At 40.1% G+C, this 21,012-nt stretch overlaps 1 protein-coding gene across 6 annotated transcripts in view; it reads right to left on the bottom strand.

Annotated features, from left to right (window-relative positions):
- Positions 1-4,765: 4,765 nt before the first annotated feature.
- The window catches only part of WRAP73 (WD repeat containing, antisense to TP73), a 35,880-nt gene continuing 19,633 nt past the window's right edge, over positions 4,766-21,012 (bottom strand). For 3 of the 6 annotated variants that reach the window (XM_033921767.1, XM_033921765.1, XM_033921770.1), the window contains exons 4-12: positions 16,531-16,603; positions 15,733-15,839; positions 15,165-15,251; positions 13,930-14,064; positions 13,758-13,835; positions 9,766-9,871; positions 7,863-7,988; positions 5,851-6,042; positions 4,766-5,540 (exon numbers count right to left, since the gene is read on the bottom strand). In XM_033921767.1, the coding sequence (XP_033777658.1) occupies positions 5,428-5,540; positions 5,851-6,042; positions 7,863-7,988; positions 9,766-9,871; positions 13,758-13,835; positions 13,930-14,064; positions 15,165-15,251; positions 15,733-15,839; positions 16,531-16,603 (1,017 nt within the window). In that variant the 3' untranslated portion in view covers positions 4,766-5,427. Of the gene's footprint in view, positions 5,575-5,850; positions 6,043-7,862; positions 7,989-9,765; positions 9,872-13,757; positions 13,836-13,929; positions 14,065-15,164; positions 15,252-15,732; positions 15,840-16,530; positions 16,604-21,012 lie in introns of all 6 variants that reach the window. The other 3 variants (XM_033921766.1, XM_033921768.1, XM_033921769.1) reach the window with 3 other exon arrangements.

Here is a 21,012-nt window from a genome sequence, read left to right as displayed (position 1 = left end):
AAGTATGGAAAGGAGTGTGAACTTGATTCTTCTTAATGATGGAAAAGAGAGCTTATACATCTGAGTTGTTTAGAGAAAGATGCTTGGGTGCATAGGAAGAGGAATGGCCAGTAGGAAAAAGGAGGTATTGATGTTCCTGTATAAAACTGATGAGACTTCATTTAGAATAATGTATAAATTCTGTAGACTATACCTTCAAAAAGATATAAATAGGATGGAGTACATCCAGAGGAAGGCTACCAAAATGGTTGGTGGTCTATATCATAAGGTGTATAGGGACAGACTCAAAGATCTCAATATGTATACTTTGGAGGAAAGGTGGGAGAGTGGAGTATGATAGAGACATTTAGATACCCATGTGGCCAGCTCTCTTTCAACAAAGAAAACTTCAGGTCATGGGATGAAGTTAATAGGCTGAGGAGTAAGCAAATGCTTTTTTTATTTACAGAAATGGTTATAGATGTGTGAAATAGTCTCCTGGTAGAGGTGGGGAAAACACTGTCTGAAATCAAGAAAGCATGGGATAGGCATGTGGGATCTCTTAGTGGGTAGACTGGATGAGCCATCATGTTTCTATTTTTTTAAAATCCAGACATGCTAACCATCCTCTGGCAACAAGTTTCAGAGTTTAACTAGCCTGAGCGAAAAAAAAGTATTTCCATGTAATTTCATTGATTGCTCACTGGTCTTTGTACTTTCTGACAAGAGTGAAAATTTGATTTATTTTTACCTGTACTACACCACATGGGATTGTGTAAACCTCTATCATATCCTCCCTAAGTGGTCTCTTTTCCAAGCTGAAATGCCTTAACCTCTTTAGCTTTTCCTCATTTTACAGGAGTTCCATCCCCTTTATCATTTTGATTACTCTTCTTTGAACCTCTTCTAATTCTGCTATATCGTTTTTGATATGGCAACCAGAACCTTGTAATATGCAAGGTGAGGTCACACCATGAAGCAATACAGAGACATTATAATATTTTTGGCCTTATTTACCATCCCTTTCCTAATAATTCCTAGCATCCTGTTTGCTTTTTTGGCTGCCACTACACAAGGGGCAGAAGATTTCAGCGTAATGTCTACAATGCCATCCAGATCTTTTTATTGAGTGTGGACTCCTAAGGTGAACCTTAGCATCAGGTAACTATGATTTTTTTTATTCTTCCCAATGTGCATCACTTTGCATTTGATTTCATCTGCCATTTGGATGCCCAGTCTTCCAATTTCCAAAGGTTTTCCTGCAGTGTTTTACAGTCCTTATATAACAGTCCCCTCCTGCGTTGGAAATGGAATGGAAAGCTGCAGGAAGGAAAAATTAGAATGGCTGGTCCAAAGTAGACTGTGTAGGAATGAAGAGGATAGGTTTGCACTTGTAGACTTCTTATACAGAAATGGTACCTGTTCTGTCTCCAGCAGCAATTTAGCAAATCCCAGCTGTAGCTCTGAGTCTAGAAACTAAGGCCCCTCTTGCAAGAAGGATCCTAAGTCCACTAGTGTTTTACTAGCCACCATGCCCTGTTTGAGATGGGGAGCCTGGTACATCAAGAAAAGAAATGGCAGGGGACAACTTACTATTTATTCTACCAGCAATAGTTTCCTAGAGGCCCCTCTTAAAACCTCCCTAGCACCTAATGGGTTTGAAATGACAGTAGGTCCTAGGTTGTTTGAACCATAGGTTGGCTGGCTGGTTCTCTGTTGCACATAGACACCACAGCAAGAACTAAATTGTAACCCTCCAAAGTAATGAGTGCCACAGTATGAGCAGTGAAGACCACATTGCAGCTGAACAGCCATCCCTTCATGCCTACTGGTGTCTTGCTTTCAGCCTGGGCTTGTCTCGGTCCTCTGTGCAAGGAACTAATTTTTCTTTTTTGCTCTTGTTCTTGGATTGTTGATTTCCTGTTATGGGTCCCCTCCAAAGGCCCTGGAAGGAAGCCCTAATGGAAGGGTGGGGAGAGGCCTGGACAGCACATTTGACGGCCACAGGCTCGTCCAGTAATTTTTTTTTTTTTTTTTTTTTTAAATACAGGTCAACACCAGCAACCAAATCCAGACAGAAAAACATGTGCCTCCAAACAGCACTACTGCCACCAGGAAACTGCTAGTCTTCAAACCAAAAGCATGCCCTCATTATCAGAGGAACCACACACCTTTGTGGTCTTGAGCATGCCAAACAAAGGGTCAGTGGAAGACTAAGGGATCTAAATTGTTAAAAAAAAATTTAGTGCGTGGTTAATGCATGCAGATTTGGAAATTACCACAAGATGCACAAGTGCATCCCAAGGTCCACCATTTATTTGCAGTAGCACTTACTGTTGCTTAGTAAAAGGGTCCATAGAGCTTTTTGGAACCAAAGTAATTTACCTAATAAATAGCATCCACTTAAGACAAATGGCCTACTCATTCTGTACAGCAGGGTACCCTTTCCCTCCATGCCTTTTCTGGAAGCACAGAATCATTTATGAGAATTGTGAATAGAGGCTGAATGTTCCCTTTTTCAATTCCATTACCATTTTTATCTCTACCACTTCATATGGGAGGCCTATTCCATTCATTAACTTTTCTGTGTAAAATAGTTTCCTGATATTGTTCCTTTGTCTATCTCAGTTTCATATTCATAAGCCCTAGTTTTGAGTTTATTTTCTTAGGAAAGGTAATGATGCATATCCTTTTCCAGTCTCTCTTCTGTTATAAAGATTTAGAGGACATTTTTTCACCCTTTTCTCCCAACCAGCTGCCACTACAACTCATCCTCGGTGAGAGGGGAATCCGAGGCCCCAGTAAGACAGTACAACTTTTACTTTGAGACCCTGCCACTGAAGACAGCACCTGTTCCTTCTGTTAGGGCAAGAGCCCAAATTTTATAATCTTGCAGCAGTCTCAATTTTAGCCAAATCCCAACTCTCAGCCTACCTGGAAAGATTCTCTGTCCTCCTACCCTATCAATACGGCTTCAGACCCAACTTCAGTACCGAAACCCTCCTGGCCTCCCTAATCTCGAAGATCCAACAATTTCACTCTCACAAAAAATTTGCCGTTCTCCTTCAATTCGACCTCTCTGCTGCCTTTGACGTTGTCCACCATGACATTCTAATCTTCCTACTCTCCGAGATAGGCATTAGTTCTACAGTCCTTGACTGGTTCTCGAACTTCTTACGTTCTCGCTCTTACACCGTCACCAAACATGGTTCCTCTTCCTCCCCATGGAAACCGACTTGTGGAGTCCCACAAGGCTCCCCCCTTTCTCCCATCCTCTTCAACATTTATATGTCCTCCCTGAATCTTCTCCACCTATCCCCCCTAGAAACACTCTACACTTACGCCGACGATATCCTGGTCCTCATCGAGATCGACGCGAACCTCACCAATCTCGCAGCTAACATTTCTTCTTGCATAACCAAACTTCAATCCTGGGCTCACACTGTACAAATGAAATTGAACGAGTCCAAAACTAAACTACTTTGGCTCGGCCCTAAACTTGATCAATTACCCACTTCCATCCCACTGCCCACAGGCTCCTCTCTACAGCTGGAATTCTCTAGCAAAGTTCTGGGCATCACCATAGATTCATCATTATCCTTCAACGACCACCTCAACTCCCTGATAAAAAAATGCTTTTGCAGCCTTCACATGCTGAGGAAAGTGAGATCTTGCTTCCACCAAAAACACTTTGCCGTCCTCGTACAATCCATTATCCTCTCCAGATTGGATTATTGCAATTCCATTTACCTAAGCTTAACAAAGAAAAGCCTCCACAGACTCCAACTAATCCAGAACACCGCGGCCAAACTTATCTTCTCAAAAAGTAAATTTGACCATGTCACACCGCTCCTATCCAAACTCCACTGGCTTCCCGTTATTTCCAGGGTCTACTTTAAATGTGCCTGCCTAACCTTCAAGATCCTCCACGGTATCCTTCCTCCTTTTATCCCTCTATCCTGGAATTCCTCAAATCCAACCTCCACTAGATCCACTCAAAAATTAAAACTATCCTACCCCTCCTTAAAAGGCATCTCCCTTGTTGGTAAACTTGGCTCTTCCCTCCCTTTCAGAATCACTCAGCTCTGGAACAGTCTCCCTTCCCCTCTCCGCAATTTGAGCCCCCTTCTACCATTCCGTAAGCATCTGAAGACCTGGCTCTTCTCCAGAACGTAACCCCGTCCCGCTCCTGGCACTCTCACACCAACCTCTCTTCTCTCATACTTATATAATTCCACTGGAGTTCCGTTCCTTCCCTAACCATGTAAACCGTGTCGAGCTCCATCTGCGGAGATGATGCGGTATATAAACCCAAGATTTAGATTAGATTAGATTAGATTTAAGCACAGTGGACAGGGTGGGAAAGAATTGAAGTGTGTGGAGGGCAGAGAGGACCAGTGATTCAGTGGACCCTAGGAGACAGAAGCCTGCTTTAGGATTAAAGTAGGTGTAGGCTGGAAGAGCAAGCAGATTTGGAAATACCATCAACACATGCAAACCTCAAAGTGACCAAACAAGGTAAGATGACACAAACTACTTTATAAATTACCAACAGACTATCATCTTGCTTTTTCTGCAGAGCTTGGAGAATTTTTTTCCTGTCATAATAGCCAACTTCTCTGAAGGCTTAGGAGCTTGGTTCACTACTTATTCAAGTTACAGATAAGCAGATTCCAAGACTATTTTGGTTTTTGACCTAGGTCCCTATCTTTTAAAGAGCTGAAGGTGGTAATTTTTAAATAACCCTTTTCTGTATTCAATGGACAGAATTACCAATGGCCTTTCCTTAATCAAAAAATACATTTTATTAAATACATTTTCTATTATACATCTTGAGAATTACATCAAGGTTCTCATCTCGGCTATGAATTCAAGGCCAAGATCACACCTAAAGTGAAACACAAAACTATAAACAAAATCTCTGCTTTAGGAAGGTCTCTTACAAAGTTAGGATGTTTTGCAAATAGACTTAAGGTTTACTGTGCCAGTACTGAAAAAAATTAACTGCTTTGGCAGAATAATTTCACAAGAGTTCATAATGGATATACAAAAACAGGAATATGAATCACAAATAAGTGCACTGCTGACTGAAATATTATTTTGCTTTACCACAGGTGGCATACGTATGGGGGAGTGGGGTTGGTGGGAGGATAATTATTTTATTCACGCATACACAATCATGGAATGAAACTGCATTACACATAGGAGAGTTAGCAGATATGGATTTTATCCTCACTGCAACCAAATACTGACAAAATGTTGTAGCAAAGCCTCTATCAGGAGCATGGAGTCAATCCAGAGTCAAAAATCTGGTATCCCAAAGTACAGAGGGAGAGATTATGCCCAGTGAGAAACAATGGTTAGGCTTCAAGATCACAAAAGTAGCTTTGCTAATGGTTTAAAAAAAACGGAGTTTTTTTGTCTTCAACATTTTTATCATGGACACAGTTATTTCTCATTCTCTTCTGCTTCCAAGTAACACAGGCAGAAGTGATCCTTACTCACGAGTAGCAGGGCATTACCATCTGTGTGCCAACTAAGGGACAGCACATGAAAACTGTCTGTAGAAAGATGGAAGCAAGTACAAGGCAGTTACTGTCAAAGCAAGGAACAAAATAATTCACTTTAATTTTAGCAACTTATGTTTCAGGTTTGTATAAACTGTCAAACAGAACTAATTCACAGTCCCACTCATCTATGATATCATCAGATACAAACATTTTCACTATAGTGAAATAGAGCTGTTGTTCAATACCTCTTTCTTCAGGTGAGGCCATTACTAGAAACAGTTCAATGGCTTACCTACAATTCATTGTAGAAATTCTAAAGCACCACATCCAGATTCCAATCTCATAAATGATACAGCCTTACCTTGTGTTGGCACTTGCACAGACACAGAGCCTGTTGGGGACCACAGGTACACCTTGCTGCTACCTGTGCAAATTGCAAGCCTAGACTGACGGGGGTCCCACTGGAAGAAACGGACCTCCATCACCTGTTCCAAGACCACAAACAATTTCATTTTCTGGACATCCCAGATCCAGATGGTATGAGGCATGTTATCTATCAGAAATATTGAAAAAGGAATATTACCTAAATTTCATTAATAATCTATTTTTCCTCATGTTCTGCTTTGTAATAATTCAGAGAGGCCAGAACTGGTCAGAAACAGAAACCAGTCATAAAAACAGCAAGATGAAATGTTTATGGATGGCAAATACCAAGTTACTTACCTATAGCATGTTTAAAGATTATTTAAAATTTGATATACCACTTAATTAATTGGGGATATCAAATACTAATTCACAAACAGACACAAAACATTCTTATACATGTTGTGGGTGGGGGGGGGGGGGTGGAATACAATAATAGGATAGATTTTACAAAAAGGGTAAGTACAATAGGAAGGGGTGTGCTCTTCATATGAAATTGTAGTTAAAGGAATTGGACTATGGATGTTATACGTTGTAGGCATCTTTAAACAAGAAAGTTTTTCGATTAGATTTAAATTTGGCTAAAGAAGATTTTTCCCGAAGGATCGATGGTAAGGAATTCCTTAGAGTGGGCGCTGTCACAGAAAAAATTGTTTTGCATGTAGTGTCATAGAATAAATGGCGTAAGTAAGGAATAGTTAAGAGATGTTGATTACTTGATCTTAGTACTCTTGAGGAGCAATAAGGAATAATTAGCCATCTATGAGCCCTGGAGTATAGAAAATTTGTTTTAAAATGTGAGAAGTAAAATTTTATGGGTAATTTTGTGCAAAAGTGGTAACCAGTTACAAGGCTTCAAAGAAGGTTTGGATAGGTTCCTAGAGGATAAAGGGATTGAGGGGTACAGATAGGAGTAGCGGTAGGTTATAGGGATAGTCTGGGACCATTGCTCAGGCAATTGGCCTGATGGGCCACTGCGGGAGTGGACCGCTGGGCGAGATGGACCTCTGGTCTGCCTCAGTGGAGGCAACTTCTTATGTTTAGTGAGCTTTTATCAACAGGAGTTACATGGTCAAATTTCTTTGCTTTAAATATCAGTTTAAAGGCCGTATTTTGAATAATCTGAAGTTGTCTTGGTTCTTTCTGACTTATTCCTTGATATAGGGTGTTGCAGGACACTAGTGCTCAGAACTGGGTTTTAGGGGATGGAGTATTTTGAGGAATGGTGGGAGCAGCTGGGAGTATAGAACAGGGAATGAAACAGTACGAAAGTTTGAAAAGGAGGCATTCCTCGTCTGCTGTGTTTTTACATAGATGCAATGTCTCAAAAAGGGTCAATTTTGCACATACCATGACAGTAATGAATACTACTTCTTAGTCAGGGTGCATGAGTACTTGCATGATGCTAAACAGAGCCACCTCCAGTTCATAAAATGTTATATATACGTAACATATCCAGGTCTGCTTGAAAATTCCTTCAAATCAAGCCTGTGGCACTCAAAACAACAGAAGATCTGTTTTGCTGTATGCAAGTTTAACTGTATCTTGCATATAAATACACTATTGTTTTTAGGGGGTGGGGGAGGTAGGGTCACATTCTTTCTCTGCAACCCCTAGTCCAATCTGTCCCATTTTACAACTTGCATGGAGGAAAAACTGGTGAAAACCAAACATCCCAAGTTTCATTCTTTTTGTTTCATTACATTTTCAAAGATATTTTGCCCCCACATAGACACCTATGACAGACATTCTTGAGCCTTTTGAGTGAAAACGACTATCACTTCCACTTAATCAAAAATGTTTCCAGTGGTTTGCCGTTACTTGGTAAGACACTAGATGGCAGTAGAGACTCGGATATAATCTAAAGAAAATAAGATCGGAAAGGAGCAAAAACCAAACAAAAATCTTTAGCAGTTACAGTGCTTTTAGCTTAACTAACTGGGTACTGACCATTTTTAGTTGCCAGGTAACGATTATCAGGACTGAAAGCTAATGCTCCTACTCCTATTTTTGGATTGGCCCGGTCAGGGTCTGGCTTGATAATTCGCAATGAGAAGGGTGATGGAGAAATCTCATCTGGAGGAGAGAGAAAATTATAAACATATAGAAAGGAGGAAATGACGCCGGCTGTTCCAGAAATATTTGCATTGCATACAGCTCCACTATCACTATACCACCTGTTTCAAGAACTAAATTTGAATCCATGTGTAAATCTACTTTCTTCTATTCAGCCTCTCTAATACAACACCTTCCATTTACATCTTCAGGCTGAATCTTTATTCCCCCAATTTAAAAACTTCTCTTAAGACTTACATATTTTGATGTGCATTTGGCCAATGAGTCCCTGCTGGCTCAGTAGCCTATTCTTTTTTTCTCTCCTATCAACTAATGGAGTTCCACTTCCTTATTTGATCATATTTTAATTATAAATTGCCTTGTTCGCATCCCCATAAAGGTGGTATATTAAGTCCAATAACAAATATAAAAAGAACATGTCATGGGGCTAGTAAGTGGATCGTCAATTTGATAGACATTACTGACTAAGATGGTCTAAGATGAATAGTCTTTACTATCATCTATTGTAGTTCCATTTCATATATTGTAGTTCCATTTCTTTTTGTGCATAAGAATATTGTAAACCACTTTGATATTGCATTTATGTAAAGCAGTATAAGAAAATAAATAAAAATTGCTTAGATCACATTTCCATAGGGAATTTTTAGAACTTTGTGTTCCTTCCTTGGGTTAAAAAGTGCTTCTTGTACAATCCCACACTATTACATAAGAATTGCCATCTCCGGATCAGACCCTGGGTCCATCAAGTCTGGTGATCCGCACATGCGGAGGCCCCGCCAGGTGTACCCTGGCATAGTTTTAGTCCCCGTATCACTCTATGCCACTCTTAAGGAGATGTGCATCTAATCTACCCTTACCCGTATCACTCTATGCCACTCTTAAGGAGATGTGCATCTAGTTTACCCTTAAATCCTAGTACGGTGGATTCTGCAATTACTTCCTCTGGGAGAGCATTCCAGGTGTCCACCACTCGCTGTGTGAAACAGAACTTCCTGATATTCGTCTTGGACCTGTCCTGAACTATTGGATTATTTTCCCATACTCAAGGTCCCTGAGCATCAGCGGATGAACCTGGGGTGAGCAAGCTCCTAGGGGAACGGTCTCCGAGCACTGACCTGAAGTGCAGGCTGTCCAGAGGGAGCACTAACTTGCAGCCAACCCCCCTGGAAGCACAGTGTTAAGTCTGCGATCTTCTGCAGTCAGAGTTATTCCTGTGCAGGAATCTCTGCAGCACGAGGGCAAAAAAACAATGGAAAGGACTAAATTCAAAGAAAATAAACATGAGCAGAAAAGACAAACTCCTACAGTTTGATTTGTAGGAAAGAAACTGATTTCTGGTGGTGGGGGGAGTTTCTGAGGTAAGAGGGGAGGAGCTCAAGACTCTGTGTTATGAGGCTTCCTACAAGTTCTGTTGATTATGATAAAATAACCCAAAAGACCAGGAATAGAGTGTGGATTTACAAGAAAGAAGATTAGCAAGAGAAGAAGCTAATCTTTTGATAAGGATTCTAGGAAGAATTCAATCTTTTTGGCATGCAGTGAAAGTTTATAAGATCAGTTGATTTAGCCATTTCCGTAGAGATACAATACATACTAATATGGAAAAGGATTGGAACTTGCATAACTACAAAAAAGTGGTATGCAACCATTTTCCCTATCTGTCCTGGTAGGTTCACAATATACCTAATGTACCTGGGGCAGTGGAGGATTAAGTGACTTGCTCAGGGTCACAGGTCTAAATCTATTAGTAGATAATATTGGACAAATGCATCCTTACATTTGCTGCGAGTGTTGAATAAACTGCTTGTGGCATTTGGTCCTGTAGGAAGGCTGGTATCCCCATCTCTAAAAACTCTGCATGTCTCCATTTCTTTATATACAACCTCAAGAGAAAAAAAATGCAAGATATATGCCTGTAGGTCCTGCAAAGCTACGAGTGATATGCCAAATGCTAAAGTTCTCTACAGCAAACTCACTACAAAGGCTCTTAAGGTTTACGTTCTAAATGAGTTTCTGCCAGTTGCAGCTTAGTTCAAAGTAGCTAACAGTTTGCAAGGCACTATATCACCGCATAAGCATTATTTTTAACACATTTTATGTAAAACAATGATAAATGACATGCATCATTTTGAAAAAAGTTATAATTTCTGGTGGAATTCTGTATGTCATATATACAAAATGGAACTCACCATTGCAACACAAAAAGGCTATGTGAGTAAATTTCAAAAAGTCTGGGGACCGTTAACAGATTTCTGTAATGAATGATTAACTTTTCCCATGATAAGATATTTGATTAGAGGGGAATGGTGTGGGATTTTATTTCTGATTATTACATACTATATCAATATTTGAATGAATTTACAATAAAGTTGATTTTATGTATTATTGATTTGGGAGGGAGGGAGGGATGGGGGATTATTATATTCAATAAGAATTATATAAATTTAGATTTCTTGCATAATATTATAACTTTATAAAATATTAATTTTCTAAAGAAATGTTAAATTTGATCTTAATATGTGAGTTAATCAAGTGTGTATATTCAAGTTTCTAATGAGTTTATTTGATACACTTGTTGTAACATAAGAAAATGAATAAAGATTTATAAAACAAAAAAGTTAAGGCTGCATTTACTAATTACCTCCTCTCCCTCCAACAGACACAAGGAAAGGAGAGGGAGGGATTTTAATCAAACCCAAGTTACTGTCCTGTAGCAGGACACAAATCCTCACAGCATGGGTGATGTTAGCAATGGAGCCCATGTGGGATAGCTTCTCCAGCTTAATAAGTCTCAAAATGTTTTGCGTCGATCCACTGCACGTGGGTGCTACTTCCTGCCTGCTGCTCCTATGAAGGACTACCTCAGTTTACTTATTCAGCTCAAGTATAACGCAAGTCCTTAGGGAGATCATCAGGTATTTGAGGACTTGCTGTCAAAAGAGAACATCTGCTACAGGTAAATGATTTTCACCCAGGACAAGCAGAAGAGCAAGTCCTCTCAGTTTGAGACACCTTAGTTTCAGAATGTCTTCAACAAAAAGTGAAAATTATCCATTTTTGTGGTATTTTTTTTTTTTTTTGGAAAGTAGCCTTGAACACAAAAGAAATGAGCCTGGTGGAGATAGAACTGGGATTGGCCAAACCTACTATTGCCTATGGAGCTGTTTTCTAGATAGAAGCGTGCTGTAAATGGATGTCACAGCTGGGCAAATTTCCTCCATGAAGGCTGATTTGAGATGGATAATGAAGCCAAGACAACTCTGACCTGACAACTTCACTGCTTACTTCAAGTTTCAAGTTTATTAATACATTTGATGAATCACCTATTAAAATTACTAAGCGATGTACAAAATCCGAGTAAACAGTAATAAAGAGAAACTAACATTTTAACAATATGATTACATAAAATACAGACAGGAATCGGGAGGGAAAAAAATACTTGTACCAATATCTTTGAAAGCCTTTATAGCATTCCATTACTGCTCTCAATTCCAGGAAATTTATCAGAGTTTACCAGGGAGGGGGGAGGGAGGGGGCCTACAAGCCCTGGATGTGGAACCTATCCACGTGTTTTCCCAAGACCAGAGGCACTTTAAGGACAGTCACTGATGTAGGCAGAAGTTGAGAAACTGAACTTCTCGGTACCAAAAATCAGTTCATGTTGCTTTTCTCAACCACAAAGGATTTGTCTAGAACACCAGGAAAATAATTTAAAATAAGAACAAGCATGGTTCCCAGACTCTGCAAACACCAGTTACGAGTATCCATAATAGCTATGTATTGTCCTGCTGCATTTTCTTAAGGTGCTAAGGGCTTTTTTTTTTCTAAAAACATCTCATCCGGAAAAATAACTGTTGCAAAATCAAGTCTGAAGTTCTCAAATCAAGGCCTACACTGGGCCATCACAACACTCCCCTCCCAAAACACAGAAACTTGAAAATGACCGAAAACCCTAGGAAAATACCACATGACGGGGACAGAACATGAGGAATAAAAACAAAAATTTTACAAAATTTTAGCAAGAACCCCCCCCCCCCAAAAAAAAAAGAAACAAAAAAAACAACATCCAATCCACATCAAACCCAGCTCCAGTACTGAACATTTAGCAAGCTCCGTGGAGATGAAGACAAGTGGTCCTGCAGAGGCACAATGAAGCAACTCAAAGGCTTTTATGGCTTTTAAGCTGGAGAAACCATCCCAAACCCATTCCATTGGTGACATCATTCATGCTGTGAGGATTTGGAATTCTGCATTTTATGGAAGAACACCTTTCTCGGTAATAGCTCAATAGGTATTTCTGTCCCAAAGAGCTTACAATTGAGATAGATGACAGGAGCCTATGGGAGACTTTTACAGGTTGTAAGACCTATTCCTACATTTTGCTGAAGTCACGGGCTTTTGCAAACTGGTTTCAGTTCAGATGCTGAGATGCTAATGTGTGTATTCTCAAGGACACCAACCAGTGCTGGAAAGACAATGAACAGTGCTGAAAGAAAAATGCAAGTCAGCGAGACACTCTTATCATCCGGGAACCTAAGAACTGATAAAGTGATGCTGTACCCATGTGAAGAATGGAAACTTCAAGAAGAAGAAAGTTCTAGAAGCTATGCCTGTCCAGGGCCCCCCAGGGAAGAATGGAGGTCTGGACTAGGAAAGGGTTAGATAGGCATTTGGTTTATCCAATAGGGTGATACATATTCCCAGCCAGGGGAAGGATCTGAGAAAAAGATACTTTCTGTATAAAACCCCCATGCTGTGGCAGAGTTTCCTTAGAGAGACTGCGCCATGCTTACAAAAAGATGTCGGCATTGTTCACGAGGTTTTTTTTCTCTCCATTGTATATGTCCAAACTGATTTACTTCTGATTTGACAAATGCTGCTGTAATACTAATTACTAGAATAAAAAGTTATTTGCTTTGGAATATACAATGTAATCTTGTTGGTTTTTATTTTTATTTGTTTTTTTTTGTATCACATCGGAACTCTGGTGAGGTAAAGTAGCAGCCTTTCACTTCATAATCCAAGTCTATACCTGAGGCAATGGAAAATCGAGTGACTTGCCCAAGATCACAAGGGATTTGTGGCTGTTCTGGTTCTCAGCTTGCTGCTCTAAAACACCAAGCTATGCCTCTATACCTGGATTTTCAGGCAATGGGCAGCTTACAAGTATCTGGTTTCCCTGATTTTTAACCTGCTGCTCTAATCATTAGGCTAACCTGGCTCTAACGGCATCAAGAACTAGATGGAAAATGTTGATTGCTCGACTACTTCAAATACAACCTTGCATGCAGCTAGATGAAATCCACAGTAAGACCGGGTGATTAACACAATCATGTCGTCCTCTTATATGATCATAACAAAGGAAATGATATAACTATTTCATAATGTCTGGGTAAATCATCCCCTGTTGTGCTTTTAAGCCCAAGTGACTTTTTCTCAATGTCATCCTTATGATTTTTCTTCCCACCCCCAAGATGACAGAAGGAGAAATGCTCCAAACAAACACTGGAAATTTCTACCTACCACAACAACAATAAAAGCCCTTTAAAAGGATTCCATTTAACCTTACAATGACAGAGCTGCCAAACTTTATTTTCCGCTTATCTCAAAAGTGTTCATTTATTTCACATTCCAAACAGCATGTGCAAATCCATAGGGAAGTCATCTGCAGTCAAAGAATAGAATTATCCCACTTCTGGTTTACAAGTTCTACCAGTGCTAAACTGAGTGAAACTTAAAAAAAAAAAAAAAAATCATCATTGTACTTACTATCTTGGGATCGTTAATTGTTGCCAAATGTTCCAGCTCTGCAATTGGTTTCCAGGTCACATGATTCAGAATCCGCACCTGAAGAGGAAATTTACAATAGCAGGGCCATTTTTTTCTTTTTATGCAATAATCCATTTCATAAAAATTTAAACACATTCAACCTATATTTTACCTTTTCGTCGTAGCTGCCAATGGCTAAAAACTGACTGCTGGGACTCCAGGTAATAGATTTAATGCCCAAAGACCATTCATAAGCACTATATGTTGATAGTAACCGTCCATCCAAGGAGTATAACAAAACCTTAAACTGAAACATACAGGATCTGAGTTCAAGACACGCACTTAGGCAGTATGGCCATACGTCCCCCCCCCCCCCCAATGTAATCCTCCCACACTTATCTGTCCAGCTATTACAAGGTTCATTTGGGGGGGGGGGGGGTTTCGGTGAGCTACATTCTTTTTTTTTTTTTTTTCAAAATCTTTATTCATTTTAATACATACATCAAGTGTACATTAAATACAAACAATCATTTTCCCAATCTATATTACCATGACTCAACAGAGGCCAGAAATATAATTGTAAGCATTTTCCCCAAAGATACAAAATAGAAGCACAAACCCTTCCATTGTTGAAAGGATAAACACAATTGGGGTGATTATTTGCTTGTAGGTTTCAAATATAGAAGCAAATTGCTGCTTACAGGGTCTTCCTTTTGTGGGGTTTGCTGCCCATACATATACCCTTCTTGTAGAAAGGAAGGTCCTGAGATTGCTGAAGGCAAGCTTTGATCTTTACCATCACTGCTTGTGTCCCAGGGGCCTAATACATGTGCACACACACTGATGGGTGAAAGACACGATGTTCTTAGCCCTACCATCTTTAAGGACTAATATGCAGGCGATCACTCTTGAAATCAGGTGGCTAAGAGGCTCCTATTACCTGTCACTGGATTTCTAATGCTGTATCCAGTAACATTCACATCTATCAATCCACTTAGATAAGCAATTTTTTATTGGACTTGAATTATCCTAATGATGCAAATACAAAAAAGTGGTGCCTAAATAAAACAGTCAGCCAAAATACACCAAAATTAGCACCAGCTAATAATCAATTAGACAGATGGAAAGGAGCTTCAGAGACCTTGAAACAAAGAACCATCTTACTCTCTTGCCCACTCTCCCAACCTATTCACATCTTCTCTTCCTCAAACCTATAATTTTACCCTATGTTGCCCTCCTCCGTCCACCTTTACTCACAACCTTACCCTAATACCATGCCATACTTCCTACCATGTTTCAAGACATTTTTAATGCAAAAGATCTGCATTCAGCATTTAAAAAATAATTTTTTTTTGTATTGAAAACATATACCAAGACAACTATATTGTTTCTTTCAGAGTTTCATACCTGTAGGCAGGTGTCCCATACGGCTAAGACACAGCCATTAGGAGACCAGTCAATGCCAGCCAAGTCCTGAGTTTCTGTGCCAAAATGCTTTAAAATGAAGAGAAACTAAATTAGATTTTACATTTAGTGGTAAATAATATTAACTGGTTATATTCAGATTTAGGATACAGTTGCTCACTCGTTCAGTTTAATTCTTAATATATAGCACATTTATCTTTGTTTTCTCTCTTTTTTCCTTGGGTATATGTCTCTGTTTATCATCTGTTTTAATTTAAGAATGCAGGAGTCAGGAACCCTGACTGGCAAATGGAGCACTGAGGTCCAGGACTACGATTGCTTTCCAGTCGCTCAAGAGAGGCACATGCTTGGCCTTCACAAATGTGGATATGGCTATTAGGGAGGGTAAAATGGTATTCTCTTTTTAGACCTCTTGGATAAGTCAGCCTGGAAAGTACCTAATATCAAGGTCGATTCTATAAATGTAGTGCTAACCCCATATGCATTTCTGAGTGTGTGGGTGTATACTGAACAGATATCTACTACATCTCAGAGAAGAGAGATTTCTTACCCTTAATAGCTGCCAGTTACTGCAGACAAAGATACTTATGTAGTCCTGACAGTCGCGTCTCTCTGCCAAGGCCATATGACGACCATCTTTAGTGAAGGCAACTCCTGCTGGCAAAAGTGAGGTTAACTGCCATAAATAACCAGCAAAACAGAATGGAACTGGCCACAATGTCTTAGCAGAATGGGCAAGGAGCCAGACTAGAAACTAAGCCTTTTACATCTCCCACCCATCCAGGAAAGCAGGACTGACAGTGGGGGATTTGATTTTTAAAAAATGAATATACAAATACTGTTTCTTATGAGATCAAGATTTATATTTGTACTTAATGCCAACAAAACTAAAAGAGAAAATTACTCATAATGCTACATTCATTATTTAAAAGAGAGAGAGAGAGAATAAAAAGAATATTGAAAACCTTCAAGCAGTGCAAGCACCTCCACTCCCTGTAATTCTGAAGCATTCACTGTAAAGTAGGTTTGGATCTTGCTTTGAGGAAAAAAAAAAAAAAAAGGTCTCAAATCCAAAGCAACACAAATATGAAAGATATGGCTTCAGAAGCCCAAGACGCTACAGATCAGCTCCTGCCATTCCTCGTCTGGTACTGCATTGCCTCGCATCTGCTTAGTCCTACCCACACAGATTCCATCAACATCTTTTGCAGTCATGCAGTTTGTGCAACTTGGTATATATAAATTAACGACTTATTGAATAAATAGATCAGCTTACGGTGCTAATTTCTACTTTCTTTGCTGCTAAATTAAGAAAATAGCCATCTTATAATAGGTTTCAGTTACTGACCCTGTTGACAGGCCTTGGGATATTTGATGTACGATACAGATTTTGTGCACAAGGACCAGACAGTTATGCGCAACTGGAGAAGAAAAGAGAAGATAAAAACAACCCATTACCTTTTAGAAAAAACAAAACACAAGCAAATGCCGATTCCACACCTTTACAAATGGAGATTTTCCCATATCACATCAGATACCCTTTCCCCTGTGGTGAATCAGTAGGCTGGTCGAGTATAAAACACTAGTTTGGTTTCTCTAACTCCCTCTTTTTACCCATGGAATAAACCTGTGTTCCTGCTAAAAACTTCATCAATGATTACCACCTCAAAAATGTCCCAAAAAATGCTAAGGTCGACTTAGATTTAAGAAATATTTCTACTTTTAGTTCCCCAACCTTTTGTTCGTCCCCTTTTTTCTTTCTATTAATTTTAGTTCCAGTCCCTTTTCCCTTTTGTTCCCGTTCGTCTTTGTCCTTAAATTGTCTTTTCCCTTGGTTTGTTTTTGATTAAATTAAATTTTAATTGGTATATTGTTATGGCATTTTTGTACACCGCCTAGAAGGCTCGAGTGGGCGGTATAATAAATTTTAAATAAAATATATTTAAAATGCACCAATTTTAGAAAAAGCTTAAAACTTGGCATTTGTTTTCTACTAGTGATAGTTTAAGGTGCTTACAACATGGGAAATGTTCACAAGGGCCAACTTCTGAAATGCAGAATCAAGGGTGGAGTCCTAGTCCAAAATCAGTTGTCAATGGGAGAAGAAATTTCATCTGGGAAGAGCTAACAGAGAGACAAAAATCTGGGTCCAAGCTAAACGAGTTTCTGTATTTCCTAGGGTTGGGATCAAAGGAGCAAGGTAATACAACAGGGAAGTCTAAACTATAGTAATGAGATAGTACAGTTTAGGGGGTGAAGAACTTATGTGCACGACAAAAGAGCAAGAGGACTTGGGTGTGATTGTATGTGATGATCTTAAGGTGGCCAAACAGGTTGAAAAGGTGACGGCAAAAGCTAGAAGGATGCTAGGGTGCATAGGGAGATGTATGACCAGTAGGAAAAAGGAAGTATTGATGCCTCTGTATAAGATTCTGGTGAGGCTCATTTAGAATATTGTGTTCAATTCTGGAGGCCTTCAAAAAGATATAAAAAGAATGGAGTTGGTCCAGAGAAAGGCTACTAAAATGGTGCATGGTCTTCATCATAAGGCGTATGGGGACAGACTTAAAGGAAAGGCGGGAGAGGGGACATGTTTAAATGCCAACATAATGTAAATGCGCATGAGTCGAGTCTTTCATTTGAAAGGAAACTCTACACCGAGGGCATAGTGATAGGGTGGTGGATGCGTGGAACAGTCTCCCGGAGGAGGTGGTGGAGATAGAGACTGTGTCTGAATTCAAGAAAGCCTGGGATAAGCACATGGGATCTCTTAGAGAGAGGAAGAGATAATGGTTATTGCGGATGGGCAGACTGAACGGAGCAATTGCCATCATGTTTCTATGTCTTGGGAATGGGGAAAAGCAAAGAGGCTATTGCAGCATGAGATTGACCAATTAACAGATGAGGGAGCATCAATAGGGTTTTTTTTCTAATTGCTAGTTGCTGTTATGAGTATGTTCCCTTTCTGCCTTTTACCTGGATGATTACTTAAGTTTTAGCTACTCTGATGATCTTAAGATGGCCAAACAGGTTGAAAAGGCAACAGCAAAAGCTAGAAGCATGCTAGGGTGCATAGGGAGATGTATGAACAGTAGGAAAAAGGAAGGAGGTATTGATGCCTCTGTATAAGATTCTGGTGAGACCTCATTTAGAATACTGTGTACAATTCTGGAGACCATACCTTCAAAAAGATAGTTAACAAGACTAAGAATGTTAAAATGCCTCTGTATCACTCCATGGTGCAACCTTCCCCTTTCTGGTGCATCCTGGGGTGCACCTGGGAGGGACCTAAGGCCCTGATTGGCCTGGATACCTTAAGGCTCTCCTATGGGAGTGGCACAGGAAGGGGAAGGCCTGCCATTTAGAAGAGGAGGGCCTGCTGGCAAGAGGGAGTTGACATCCTGCTTGCCAGCTTCTACAAGGTATAGGGGAAGGGCTGGGAGGGGCTGTTTGAGCTGGGTTGGGGGGTCTGAGCTGACCCACTAGGGCTATCTTTTGGGGTCTTGGTGGAGTGGGAGGAGGGATCTTCATGTTTGGTGGGGGGATGTTGGGGAGGGGTTGTGTGGAGCAGTGCTGGGGAGAGTCAGGGAGGTCCAGGTGGCTCGGATGCACAACCAGGTTGCTGAGGCAAGACAGTGGGCATCCCTCCTGTCTCTCTGGGTGCGTTGCTGTTGTGGAGATGGCTATTATCATCAGGGGGGTCAGGAACCAGCAATTGTCGTGGGGGAGGGGAATGTGACAGCTCATCATCGGGGGGGGAGGGGCTCAGTTCACATTGTCTTTTTTTTTTTTTTAAGGGGGCAGATATTGTGAATGTGTAACACACACAAAGCATCTGTGCCCATTAAAAAAAAAGGTATGGTATGTTATACATATATTAATTTCATGGCTGAACTATCGGTAGGACAGGTAAGTAAGTGACTGGTCTTGACCAGTCGCTTTTTTTTTGGATTGCTAAAAGTGATAATATTTTTGTGCATCAGGAAGCCATGTTAAGAGCATTAATCGCTCTGTTAGTTTACCTCATTTCAATATTAATTACCTTATTTGCAGGGCCGGATTGGAGAATGAGTAATCGTGCATAAAACCACGCAGTGAGCTGTTTTGTGCATCAGGTTGGAAAATCCGATCGTTGCTAAACTAGCCAAAACCGGTTTAGCGACGATCGTTAGACGATTGCTGACTTTAGTGCATCTGGGCCAAAGTGTACTGTGCCAGTGCAGCTTCTATTTGGCATATACAGTTCCAGTTAATTCTAGTGTTAAAGACTGCTCCATTTGGCTTCCCCCCACCTGATCAAGTCTAGCAACACACACATTCCACACCCACTCAAAGGCTTAACAGTGCACGCTTTAAATGCCAAGTTTTGCTGTATATCTTTCTGCTACAATATTTGGATTAGGTTACTGCCCAAGCCTCCTTACTGGCTCCACTGCAGACTCACTTTAAGCCCCTATTCACTGCTGGCCTAGTTAATTGTATTAGTTTTTTATTTATTTATTTTTCTTTTTTTTTTTTTTTGTAAATCTTTATTCCTTTTCATTTCTTACATCAAGTGAAAATACATATTAAAAGACAATTATTTCATAACACTATTTCATAAAAACTATGCGGTTTACAAAATTACATGCATACATATTAAAATACTAAAACATGTTTCCACAGAACACAATAAAAACATAAGCTAACAGTATCATTATTGAAACCTTCTTTCAAATTTATCAAACAAGATGGAAAGACAAAATCCCATAAAAACATTTACAGGACGGTAAGGCTTCAGCAGCAAATAGCATTAGCACATGAAGGCATTAACAAATAGTTGATTGGATTTTATTTTTTTATAACCACTATCCTCTTCTGGTTTCTTGTTTTTGTGTGGTATGTATGTATCTATTTTAAATATCATTCTTTAACTATTGAAATTATTAGTACAATTTATTGTGAAATAATTTTTATTTTTTTAGCTTGTTAATATGCTGATTTGTCAAAGGATTTGGTTGGGAATACAGATTTGATAACAGGAACAAATATATATCTAATATAATAAAATGGTAAGCTGCGCATGCGCAGTTCCTAAGTGTGCGCCGCTTTTCTGTGAGCTGTAGCGACACATAGGAAGTGCGCATGCGCGGCTTACGGTTCTTTGAAAGACGCGGCGGTGGGTCCTCTCACGATCCCCGCCTGCGTCGGACTTCCGACGCAGGTGGGGATCATGAGAGGAGCCACCGCCGCGTCTTTCAACTAAAAAAAAAAAAAAAAAAGTCAAGACCGAAGTTTTTTTCAATTTCAGAGATGCTGCAGCGGCTCTCTCTCTCTCCGGTCGTCGGCGTCGTCTTCGTTCCTCTCCCCGGCACACCCGAACCCCTGTTCAGCCTCCCATCCGACCCTACCTTCGGCTCCCTTAGTTCCTTGCCGCCGCTCCTCTTCTCTTCCCACCCCGCGGTCCCAACAAACGTCCTTACTCCAGCAGGGGCCGCAGCACTCTAAACACGCTGCTTCGCGGCCTGCTACTGCCCTGATTTGCTCTGCCCGACACGGGCATATATATATGTATGTATGTATGTATAAAGGTATTTGGTTTTCTTGATGTTCAATAAAAAACTGTTTAAAGTATAAATGGTGTTCTTTTAATTTGTATTTTGTAAACTGCCTTGACCTGCTTGTCAGATAGGATTGTATATCAAGCTTTTACAATAAACAAACATATCTCAAAGCCAAATAAATTACCTAAGAGCTCCTTTTACAACGCCGCGCTAGGACCTTAATGCGCGGAATAGCGCACGCTAAATTGCCGCACACACTAGCCGCTACCGCCTCCTTTTGAGCAGGC

This window comes from Geotrypetes seraphini, chromosome 15, assembly GCF_902459505.1.
Source record: "Geotrypetes seraphini chromosome 15, aGeoSer1.1, whole genome shotgun sequence".
Classification (NCBI taxonomy): Eukaryota; Metazoa; Chordata; class Amphibia; order Gymnophiona; family Dermophiidae; genus Geotrypetes; species Geotrypetes seraphini.
The sequence above is the reverse complement of the archived record's forward strand: the minus strand, read 5'-3'. Positions and strand labels throughout refer to the sequence as shown.